The sequence below is a fragment of the Plasmodium coatneyi genome, chromosome 12 (genome assembly GCF_001680005.1).
Source record: "Plasmodium coatneyi strain Hackeri chromosome 12, complete sequence".
NCBI classification, from domain to species: Eukaryota; Apicomplexa; class Aconoidasida; order Haemosporida; family Plasmodiidae; genus Plasmodium; species Plasmodium coatneyi.
This window is the reverse complement of record NC_033567.1, coordinates 769,163-781,381: the sequence shown is the minus strand read 5'-3', so window position 1 is coordinate 781,381 and position 12,219 is coordinate 769,163. Positions and strand designations below refer to the sequence as shown.

General features: G+C 38.7%; 3 protein-coding genes across 3 annotated transcripts; 1 reads left to right on the top strand and 2 right to left on the bottom strand.

The window, feature by feature from the left end:
- Positions 1-4,953: 4,953 nt before the first annotated feature.
- On the bottom strand, positions 4,954-8,139 carry PCOAH_00038480 (Uncharacterized protein; the record flags this gene model as incomplete). The annotated part of the gene is made up of 1 exon (XM_020060639.1): positions 4,954-8,139. The coding sequence occupies one exon, from the start codon at positions 8,137-8,139 to the stop codon at positions 4,954-4,956; it is 3,186 nt and encodes a 1,061-aa protein (XP_019916738.1).
- Positions 8,140-8,936: 797 nt separating this feature from the next.
- On the top strand, positions 8,937-9,725 carry PCOAH_00038470 (Uncharacterized protein; the record flags this gene model as incomplete). Its single annotated transcript, XM_020060638.1, has 1 exon — positions 8,937-9,725. The coding sequence occupies one exon, from the start codon at positions 8,937-8,939 to the stop codon at positions 9,723-9,725; it is 789 nt and encodes a 262-aa protein (XP_019916695.1).
- Positions 9,726-9,892: 167 nt separating this feature from the next.
- Positions 9,893-11,184, bottom strand: PCOAH_00038460 (Uncharacterized protein; the record flags this gene model as incomplete). The annotated part of the gene is made up of 3 exons (XM_020060637.1): positions 9,893-9,970; positions 10,101-10,182; positions 10,451-11,184. The coding sequence occupies 3 exons, from the start codon at positions 11,182-11,184 to the stop codon at positions 9,893-9,895; spliced, it is 894 nt and encodes a 297-aa protein (XP_019916984.1).
- Positions 11,185-12,219: the final 1,035 nt, after the last annotated feature.

Genomic DNA, 12,219 nt, shown 5'->3' with positions numbered 1-12,219 from the left:
GTACTGTTTTGACCAAATTATGAGGCTGCCATCCTTTCACCTTTAACCATTTTACTTTTCCAAGATGGGAAAAACGAACAGGCAAGCTCAAAAGGTGCAGACCTGAGAATGAAAATGTATCTATGGTGAGCACTATCTAAGAGGAATAATAAGACAATGGAGGGGGGATGTGTCAAATACAGAACAACCCCTTCTGACCAAATTGGCAGGAGAAATGAATTCGTTCAAATTCCCCTTCGATTGATAGCCCTAAAACGGCTAAAAGGGAAATGCGCTTCTACCGGGGTATGCACAACACCCCCATATTGTGCAAAGGATAAGTGTAATACACATAAATACCTTTAACATTTCTGTGCGACAAAAGCAGAGTGCCGATAATTTCCACTGACTGCAAAAGGGGCTACCAGCACTATGCTCAGTCACCCATCAGTAGGTTACACCTCTACCTCATGCGCATAGTTAAAAAGTCTTTAACGTTTTCCTGAATGTGTCGCACGTCTAGTTATACGCAATAAATAGCTGATTGCAACCTTTACAATTTTAGTGATTCCATTTAGGAGGTTCCCCTCCAAGAATAATTACTACAATATAAAAACAGAAAAAATTAATTAACCTTTTTGTTTCTTTTTTGCATGTTGCGTAGGACTACTACATACTGATTCCTTTTCGAATGAGTACATCGTTTTTACAAAAATAATGCTCCCTGTCTTGAATTTACGGAAAAACTGGCCTCTACAACTAAGTTGCATTTTTTTTCCACCCCACTTCTGCAACTTTTCCGCATCGTGTGATTATGCGTCTTTTTTTAAATTTTCCCTTAGTGAGGTTTCCTTCTTACGTAGCTGCAAAGTTACACATATTTTTCATAATTTATCAAAATTAAAAGGAAAAAAAAAAAAATGAAGCGTAAACCGTATGCAAAGTATGGATGTAAAATTGTGATTTTTCTTGAAGGAAGTTAGTGTGTTTACGTAAGACTGTATTTGTTCGGATTAGCTGGCTATTTCAAAATGTACGTTCCCTTTATTTATATATTTTTTTAAACTGCTGCCATTTTAGCTTCTTTAAACAGGAAACAAGAATCTACATGCACATGCAGATAATATAAAAGAAAAGAAGGGAAAAAGAAAAATGAAAAAACTGCATTCATTTATTTCTGAAAAAGAATGCTTTAATTTGAAACAAAAAAAAAAAAAAAAATGTGAAATTTAAAGGACGAACAGATTTATGCATGTGACACGGACATCTGCGCTTATGCATGTCTATATAAATCACTTGAAGGCATGAAAATGGGATGTACAATTCTGACGCACACGTACATAATTGTATAAATGCACAATTATATAATTATGTAAATTTATAAACACCTGCTTGTTTAACAATTTGTTAGCCCCACAAATAAACTGCGAAAACAACATTAATTCCAGTTAAATTGCAACTACGGAAGTTAATTCACAAAAATTGAATATTGCTGACGACTGTCCACGGGAAAACAGCATGAGCCCGCTTTGTGGCAAAGGCGTAGACAGGTTCGTGTATGTAAATACATACATATGCATATTTACACAAATATATATTCACTCGCGTGTACCCTTTTGCAACATCGATTTTGTCGTGCGAAGGCCCAATTTTCATTTTGAAAACCCATTAGCCATGCCCCCCCTTCATAAAACAAAGGAACTTCATCTCACTTTGCTCTTTCAAACTTTATAGGAATTATAATTATACATTACTGCAATTCTTACGTAGCCCCTGCGAAATTGACATTTTTTAAAAAAAGTTGATGCCTCATCACCCTGCGAAGATTTTTTTCAAAATAGCTCATATTTTTTCTGCCAAATTTTAGTTTGCCCTGATAAAAATAGACCCTTCCTTTATTTAAGTAAGGCATTCATCGAGGGAGGAGCAAAAGAAGGAAAAAAAAAAAAAAAAGGAACAGATATATGTATATACATATGCCTCTAATCCGCGTAAAAATCACTACATTATGCAATTGCAGTTTATCCAACAACTTCTCGTGTATTAATAATACACGAAGATGCACGCAACGCCAATGCACACGTACTTTTTTATGTGTATTTCCTCCCCCCTTTTAGAAAATGTTCGCAACAGTGATATCCCCCGTGGTGACGGTGCGTCCTGCGCCAGTTGTTTACACAACTACGTACAGTGTCGTGCCACAAACAGTTGTGTATACGATTCCACAAACCATACCGATTATTAAAAACATTCAAGTTATCCCTTCCCCACAAGTATGTCTTAGCTACGCGTACGCCTCGCCCGTAACGACTGTTATCCTTTAAAATTAGATGTGGACATATGGTAGGCATTGGGAAGGATGAAGAGAAATTTAATGAAGAGGAATAGGAGTATACAATTGACGGTGAATTCTGTCTTTATGTACGTCTACAAAAGGGTGCTACTCAGGTATGACCATTTCATTAGTGCTAAGAAGGGACATTAACCAGTTGGAAATAGTATCAAGGGGAAGAGAAAAAATCTTCAGGAAACATTTTATGAAAAACGAATGAAATAACTTTCAAGATGTCTATTATTGGAGAGGAAAAACAATGTGAGAGGGGACCATAAAAATTGCTTATATTTTTTCGTTTACTAATATGTTTACATATATAAAAAAATATATTAATTATCGAATTATCCGTGTGTGCTTTTCTAAATGGATTTCCTTCCATGACATGTTTGAAAAGCATGTTGCATATGCATGCCTCCTTGGTTTGCATTCCTTTCACTTCTTTCGTTTTTGCTCATTAAACTTATGAACGCTTGTGTGATTTTTTTTCACGTGTAAACATGCTTATATATATCGAGGAGTTTTATTGAATTTTTTTACTCTCCCCATTTTTGAATCAACTCACATGTTAGATTATAAAAAATTTAATTCAGAATATAAGCTCTTTTCTGCTTGGCCTTAAACAAAACACTTGTGTGTAGTTGTTAAGCCTAGCTTGTTCAGCGCTGGTCAATTTTGCTAGAATATCAAAAGTGAGTTCTGGTCCTAGTGGTTATAAAATAATTAGCTTAAAATTTCTTGGAAATGGCCTTCCCAGTTCAGCGGTACACGGTGGTATAAACAAGCAAGACAAGAAAAGAAAAAAATAATAAAATAACAAAATTACCTTGACCGTTAATAAATTTTTTTTTTCTGCAAATTTTCGTATTAATAGCTATATTTGCGAAAAAAAAAAACATTTCGCTGTATGCTACTAGCCAAATTTTGCTACTTTCTGAAAAAAAAAAACTACCTACCTATTTGCATGCAGGAAAGCAAAGAAATGCGGGAAATCATATAACAAGTAAAGCTGCCAAAAGTATATGTAACTTTTCCAGCAAAATTACACCGTTGTTGAAAAGCTGCTGCTAGAACAAGATAAGAATAATAGCCTTTTCCCCACGAAAAAAGTTATAAAGCTATTTTTTTTTTTTTTTTTTTTCCTTACAATTTTAAAAAATAGCTAGCTAAAAAATTAAATAATTCACGAAAAAAATGTAGACAGTTTTTAACTTCATTTTTGTTCCATTTTGTTTTGCTTATTCTTTTCCTTTATTTACATTTAATTTTTGTGCAATTTTTTTTTACATTATTTTATTCTTTAAAACTTTTTTCTCCAACAATTGTTATAGTATTATACCTGACGAGTCGAACAAACGATTTTTGAGCACACCGAAGATTTCCCAATTTCTCAACGCCTTTTACGGAACACAAAATTTGCACAGCTTTTAATAGCAATTTTTTAATCCTCAGTATACCCCCTTCGTAAAGATGTCTGTCGTATATGTTTCCAATTCCGCGGCCGTTTACAGGTCGTGCGTGTCTGTACCCGTGGTTGCAACATCGAAGATTTACACAGTTCAGACCCCCTACACAGCAACAATTGTTACTGCACCGACAGCAGTTGTGTCAGTACCGGCCGTTGTACCCGTATCAACAGTTACGTCTGTACCAGCAGTTGTGTCCGCACCGGCAGTACAAATCTACACCTCAAAGACAGTTTTTGCTAACCCGATGGAAGTTTCTACCATTATTATATAGAATTCAAGGAATCACAGATGACGGCACGAGTGCAATACAACGATTTTTACAAAGAACAGAACGAAAGGTCGTTCCCAATGGTGTCAACCAAAGCGGGCAAGAAAATATAAAATGGATCAGATAAGACGCTCTTAAAAAGAATACACTTAAAAGGAATATGAAAATTTAAGACAAATTTAATGCTAATACATCAACGCGCATAAGTACATTTGTAGCCCTTTAAATAATGCGTTATATCCTACACACTACTCTTTAAATTGACATTTTAGTTTTTTGCCATTTTTTAATGATTCGCATTAATGTTCCCCTTTGTATCGCTTTGCAATGTGAGCACTCTTGCATGAATTATGAAACTTGTTTTTTTAGTAAATTCCACTTTTTAAATTTAACAAATGCGAGAAGTTTTTACTTGATCAAAAAAAAAAAAAAAAAATTAAAATAAATTAAAAATAAATCCGCTCGGCTGAAGGCAAATTAACCTAAACGGATTGCAAACAAATGGGGGGATGGCATAAACATGTTTGTATGCACATACACACATGGCTGTGCTCCCTCTTTTGCAGATTTCTGCCAAATGGAAACAAGAATGTCTCCCACTAAAAATGGGCAATATTTGTAGTTAAAAAGGATATGCTGCATGAAATTCTTCAGCATTTGACACTTATCTGGGCAGCTGAGAGACGCCAAAGCAAATATTACCATTTTTATAGACATGGCGCGGTTCTAAGTTTTCCAAAAATTGGAAGTGTAAAGAAAAAAGAAACCTGAACACGGTATTCAAACCTAAGGAGTAATAAAAGCATTACCCATACTTTCTCTTCATATTTTGGTTTTTCCCCACCGCCCGACATGACAAAATGCATTATTTTTCAAAGCAACCGTAATGCATTTTACAGTAAGACTTACACCCCTTCCTGTGTTCTTTCACTTTTAAGACTTCGTACATACATATTATGTGCAATTAATGCCTTAATATTTTTAATTCTATTCACAACATCGTCTATTAGGTCGGTGAAAACGTCAAACTGTTTTATCACAATGTTGGAGAGGACTGATTGCTTTACCGAGTCAGGTAGAACTTTTACTTGAAAAGCATAAATGCAACAATAGCCAAAATTACTTTCTACTTCTGCATGCACAACGTCGTTTGGGGTTATGGGGCCTATTCCACCATGAACGACGGATATTTTAACATTATGAATTTTTTGGAGATTTTCAAATTCGTCTAGAAATATGTCGAACATTCCAACATAGTTGGTTCTGATTATGATGGGTATAACTGGGCAATTTTTGGGTGGTAGTTCTATAGGTTCAGCGATACTTGATTCTTGGGAATTATTTGCGTTGCTTTTTTCTTCATCATAGAGATATGCGTTAATTTCCTCTTCAGTTAGTTTTTCTTCTCCCAAGAGTTTTCTCCTTAGAATTTCATTTTTCAAAATCATTTGTTTTTCGTAAAAAATTTGTCTCTCCTTTTCTATTTCCCTTTGCTTCGTTTTGTTTCTCCACGTTTCCATAAGTTCATCGTTTCTTTGGAGGACTTTCTTCGCCCAGGTCTCTTCGCTTTCTTCGTAGTACCATGGGTCGTTCAGCTTCTTCTCATCGGTGTGCACTTCGTTGTGAGGATCTGCCGCTTCTTGAGAAGATTTTCCATTCGTTGCGCTGGAATCCTGGAAGTGTCTGCTCTTCCTTCCTCTTCCAGGGGGTGATCTTCCCCACACGGGGTGTGTCTTTCCATTCCCCTCGTGTGCTTCCTCCTTTTTTCCCCCTTCTGCACACTCATACAGTGTAGCACTTTCCGTGTTATAAGGTCCTCTTGGAGCATGATCATTTGTTTCATTCGTGATGTAGTTTGCTGCTTCCTGTTGGTCGTGTGTCGAGGAATTTATATTTGGTGCACCGCTTGGACTGTTTGACTGATCCTTCTCTTGGTGACTGCCTCCTTGCCAGTTGGAACTGACCAACGGGTCGAGCTGTTCACCCCCTTTGGGGCTTTCAAAAAAGGAAAAGGTGTTTTCTTCAGGTACTAAGATGCTTTCATTTGAATCACCCTGCGAGAGGATAGATTGTATTTTTTTTTTCTTATCCCTGGATAGGTCTTCATATTTGTTTTCTTCCTCCAATTCAATTACTACAGATTCTTCTTCCCCCTCTTCTTCCTTCTTCCTTTGCGTGTTACTTTTATGAAATTCCTGCACAGATACATCTTCGAATATGTTTTCCTTTTCTATGCCGAACTCTTCGATGGCTTTTCTTTTATCCGACATTGCTAGTCGATTTTGATAAATATCTTCCGCATGGAATTCATTTTTCTTCATATCATTTTCCCAAGAGACTTTTATTTCTTTTCCACTTACCTGTCGAGTAGCTAACTTTTCGACCATGAGTCTATACTGACATAACCTAAAAGCGTTACTCTGTGGGAGGGTAAAAATTAAATCATCCGTTGTTGCGTTTCCATGTTTCTTGATTCCACTGATTAGTACAGCCATCCCTATCGAGGCATAGCTACAGCTCTCCTTAAAGTTACTATTAAATTTATACATTTTTTGAATTTTTCCATATGCAGAACCGCATATAAAATAACTGCCTTCGATGAAAAATCCGTTTCGAACAATGACATGAAGAATTGTCCCCTTGCTGGAGTCTTTGCTTATATCTACCACCATGCCCATGCCCACTGGGTTCTTATCTATGGCTAGTAGACAGTCCGATTTTCTAATATACTTTTGCAGTTGGTTCAGATCTGCTTTTCTCCTTTCCTTTGCTTTTTCTGTGTTGTACATACTTGGGGGAGTTTTTTCCTCAGGAGGGGTGTAACCATTAGTGGGGTTATCACATGAATTGCCTCCCCCGAGGGACTTCCCAACACCTGAGTCGGCATCTCGTATCACCTCACAAGTGTTGTAGAACCTGTTCACACTGTGATACGGCAAGTCAATATAATGAGAAATAAAAAACAGTCTGTTCATTAGCTTGTCCAAATTGTAACCCGTCAGCGAGGATATAGCTATCGCGTTTTCAATTTCCTTTGAAAAATTATGCTTTAAATTTCCCTCATCATACATATTTGTGCATTGTTTTCTTAACTCTGCTTTTACTACGGATTCATTTTCTCCATACAGATCTGCTTTGTTTAGAACAAAAATGACTGGGATGCCAAATTTGTCTGCGTACTTAATTGCTTCCTCCGTTTGTATTTCTGCTCCTACTTCTAGGGAAATTAATATTATTAATATGTCTGAGAGGAAAGCTGCTCTTCCTCTGAAGATTTGAAAAACCTTATGTCCTGGGGTGTCAACAAACGTGAACTTAAAAGGCCCACGTTCGAAATGTATAGGTTTTATATTTTGCGTAATACAGCCCGCTTCACTTAAAGCCAAATTGTTGTTTGTCATTTTGTCCAGCATGGTGGTTTTCCCATGGTTGATATGGCCTATCACAGACACGACGGTGTAGTAGTTTTTTTTTTTATCATCCAGTGGGGTTCTTCTTTCGTTGGGCGGTAAACACGGGGGGTCATCACAGTTGCTTTGGCTGCGAGGTTCATTTGGGTTGGCCAGCCCAGTGGGGGAAGTCTCGGCGGGCGCATCGTTTGCAACGTTTGCAACATTTTCATCGTTTGTAACGTTTGTGGACTGCCCTCGAAGCCTCAAAATATTCGCATGGTACTCCTCCGCCAAGTAGACCTTCCTGTACACATCCTGTAGTGTCCCACTTCTTTTCTCTTCCTCTTCGCAAAATAATTCCACCTGGATGAGTCTCGGCTTAAACTTAAAAATTTTACTCACATAAGCAGCAGTACTGTAGGGGATAATTACGTTCCTTTTGTTTACACTTTGGAAGGTCCTATCTTCTGAGTCCTTCCACTTATAGGTGTTTCCACTTTTGTACACATTTGCCGCTTTGAAACAGGTGTCATAATTTATGTTGAGCATTAATCTAAGCTCGTGTATGGATATGTATGGCGGAAGCAAAATGATGGGAGATTTTTGTTTCCTACCACTTATCAGTTTTTCCCTGAATACTCTCCGACCCACGGGGATGAATTTCCCTTTATATAGGAGCTTGCAGCACAGGGTGATCATTCTTCTAATTTATCTTTTTCCAGCTAGGCCATTTTAGCAGGGAGGGGGGAGTGTGTGTTGAAATGGACGGCCATGAGGCAGAAGCGACTCCAATTGAAATGGTCAACAGAACAAAAATATAAACATTACAAATAAATGGGGAGAAAAGAAATAATGCTTCTGTACTGTCGCTATACACACAAATGGGTTATTCCCCCACGGCAAAGGGCCAATCTGAAATTTCGCTACTACTATGTAACGGTTTAGGCCCTGCATAAGCTGCGCCCCGGTTATGCATCTTCACATCATGTAGATTTTGTAAAAAAATTGAAGATGCAAGGAGAAGTAAAAAAAAAAAGGAAGGGAAAAAAAATACATGTTTCCTTTTGCTTCTATACTTTTCCAATTATGCTGCTCTTCCCCCGGTGATTCTTGACCCAATCTTTGTGTGCCCCTATTTCGTGCACAAATATGTATGAAGAGTCGGCACCCTTTGACGCAAACACATCTGGGGCGCATTCACATGTGTACACAGCACTTGCGAGAAAAGCAACCTCTAAGTGACACTACTGTTACACCGATTAATAGGCATAAAAATTGTCATTTTTTTTTATTTTTTCTCTACCATAGTATGCCCCTAAGTCCGGTTGAAATTTTCCCATCCTGCGGGGAATCCAACCATTTACGCACAAACAGGGGAACATCGAAAAATCATGCTGATCTGGCACTTCGCGTGAACACATTTTCTAAAGCGGCGAAAGTAAAGATCCCTCCCAAAAAAACAGCCAGAGAAGAAACAGTTCAGATAAGTATGTATAATGGGAAGCATCGTGAAAAAATGGGACCTGGTGAAGCCCAAAATGTTACTCACCCTTAAGTGGACTGAAAAATATTTTCACCACCTTAGCCTGAGCAATGAGTTGAAATATAAAAATGTAGAAACTCCCCAAAGGTGCTACATGTTTAACCAAATGAGGGGGAAGAAGAATCGGAAAAAAAGAGAGAGAGCAAACTTAAATGATGAGCAGAAGAAAACAAAATTGAAAGTCCCTCCTGTGAGGTTGGAGGACAGGACAACGGTGTGCGAGCCTCCAAATGTTATTAGCAAAAATATTAAAAAGGAAATTATGAAAGTTTGTGTTGGTAAGGAAAGAACGAGAAGACATTTTAAATTCAGAAACAAATATCAACTAAGTAAATTGTTAGGTCTAACTCATGATCAGGAAAATATAAAAGAGAAGAAAAAAAATCCAAGCACATTTGTAACTCCGTTAACAAAATTACAGCATGAAGCGAGCTTACCAAGGACAATGCACCATGATAGATTTAGTTTTCCTCACTCCTTTCAATATTCGGTAATATGGCATGGGTCTTCTATTGTGGACCACGAGGAAAACAACATTTGCTTTTTCAGTTCCTACATTAGGGATTTATCCTTGTCTGCTCGGGAAAGGAAAAAAGTTACAGACATTTTGGGGGAGGAACGGGTTGACCCAAAAAACGAAATGATCTTCCTCGAGAGCAACTTCTTCAACACGTACAACCACAATGCTGCGTATTTGGGGGACGTTGTCCAGTTTTTGATGCGCCGGGTGCGCAGTTTGTGATGTGCACAGGTTGGAGGTTCTCGTGGTGGATTCTGCTACCTGCACTCACGTGCCTACCCATGTGGTTTCCCCTTCGGAGGGCAGAAAAAACCCAACTCGCTACTTCGCCAACGTAAAACGCCAATAGGTGGAACCGCGAAAGTGCGTCCACGCAGAGGAGTGCCAAGCTAAGACAGCCTGTACTGGATGTACTTGTCCAGGGTTTCACAGGAGTAGCCAAGTTGGTCGAAGCTGCGCTTTATGTTCTGAGAAGGGGGGAAATAAAAATAATGTGTGCAACGAAATGATGGGAGCAAAATAATGCCTACAAAATAAGTTTGCTTTGCCCATCTGTGGCAACTGCGGGGGGACTCCGCCTCAAAATCGCCTTCCAACCTTCAGTTCGTCATCCGTAATTTTGACCGTGGGAATATGCTTGGCTATTAGCTCGAATATTTTGGTGTGCTTTATTTTAACACTGAAGGAGAGGGGCAGAGGATCAAACATACAAATTATATATGTGCAAGCATACATATTATACAACGTGTGCACAGCTATGTGGATCTACCAAAGGGATAATCCTCCCTATGTACATCCAAGACAAACATACGTTTGGGCAACACAAATGTATATGCGTGTTGCCACTTCTTTGGTATTTCCTCCCTTTTTTTTTTTTTTTTTTTAACAACATAGTTCGTTGTGTGTGCAATGCAGGTGGCATCATCTCAACCGGGAGATGCACTTACGTCGAATAGGAGGTGACTATCTTGATAAAGATTTTGGAAGGAATGTACATATCGGCAGTAAGTGCCAAATGAATATACACAGAAGCTATTTTAAATAGTTCGATGTGCTTATGGCCTACTTTGCTATAGGCCCCAATTATATGTACGTAGGAAATGAAAATCTGTTGAAGCTCCTTTTTACTGAGTTGTTGTATTTTGGTCTTTTCGCTTTCGTACAATTTAACTATAGCATCTGCTACTCTGTCCATAAAGGATGAGTTCACTTTATTAAAGTAAGTGAGAGACAAACACAGGACAGACAAATCTTGTAACGAATAGGAACCTATGGTTGGAAGAATTATATCAACACATCGCTCGTATATTCTACTGTCATTTATTTTTATTTGCTTAAAATGGTTAATGATAGACGAAATTTCTTTCGGTGTTAGATCTTTATGAAATTTGTAAAACTTTTGTTCTACTAATCTCCATATGTAGAGGTCATATATTTGGCACCCTTTTATTTTGCAGCTTAGTTTGTACAGGCTATTTGCATTTTTGCAGTTCTCCAAAGATCTGTACAGATCGTACAGGTAGGCATTCTTCGAGTTGATATTTCTGCTGTTGTGTTGTGTGTAGCTGATTTGTTTCTTCGAAAGGAGGTAAGGCGTCACCCCACTTGTCGTGTTGTATGTCCTACATGAGTGACAAACGCAGTGGAGAATTTTCCCCATGGGACGCAGTGCGCGTGACATTGATTTGGGGGGGAAACAAGTTGGTTCTTCTTTCTGCCTGGGAACAACATGGTGATAGAGCTGACTGGACGCGGCAAACCAAAAAAAAGAGCCAAATTATTCCTCTTTCCCCTTTTTGGTCATGCCGGGACGCCGCAACGCTGCTGGCAAAGGGACCTACAAGCGTGTACGCTAAAATGAGCACTCATGCGTACGCGCAGGCGCACTTATGTATCCTTATGCATGATAGTCATTTTGCTAAAAACGCTGGACCTACGGAAAGCTTCACGCATCGGCAGTCGAGAGGGGTGAAAGTACGCCCGCTCAGTCATCATGTGGGTGGGGCAACTAGAGAAGCTTTCGCAAATGAGGGAAGTTTTTAAAAAAAATGGCGAACCATTTCAAGTGGAGCAAAAAGGGCTACGCGACGGAGAAAAGCAACTCAAAGCTAGGCGATGATATACGACCCCCCTTGGACGACTCCCCTTTTCGTGCTTTAAAGAACGGCACGAAGAGGAACACGCGCGCCCACTGCGGAACATTGTGAGATGTTTTATTTATTTATCTGTTTATTTTGCTTCTTCACCTTATTTTTTTATTTTGTTCTTTTTTCCCAATTCTGCGCGAATTAAAAAATGACAACGGAGGGAGAACAGCGCGATCTGCGCACATGCCATTTTTGACTTACACATTTTTCCGTTTAGCGCATGTAAGCGAAATCATCCCACCCGAGCAGCCAAGAAGAGAGCGCACACTTCCGTAATTTAGCCTCCCTAGACATTTTTTTCCTTCAGAGAAAAAAAATTTTCCCGTTCGTTTATCCCCCATGTGTGCATTCCCTTGTTATGTGAAAAGGTTTGTTGGCGCGCGACATGCTGGCTAGCACAATGTAATTGTCTGAAGCAAAGATGGCAATTTGGTAAAAAGGTTACATCCATGTGTACAGACGCCCTTAGACGTATGGATATGTGCAAACCCATACGACCCATGCGCGGGTGTGTATGTACGGATATGCATGTGTATCGCTTGCGTATACAAGAGATCTGATCGCACAAC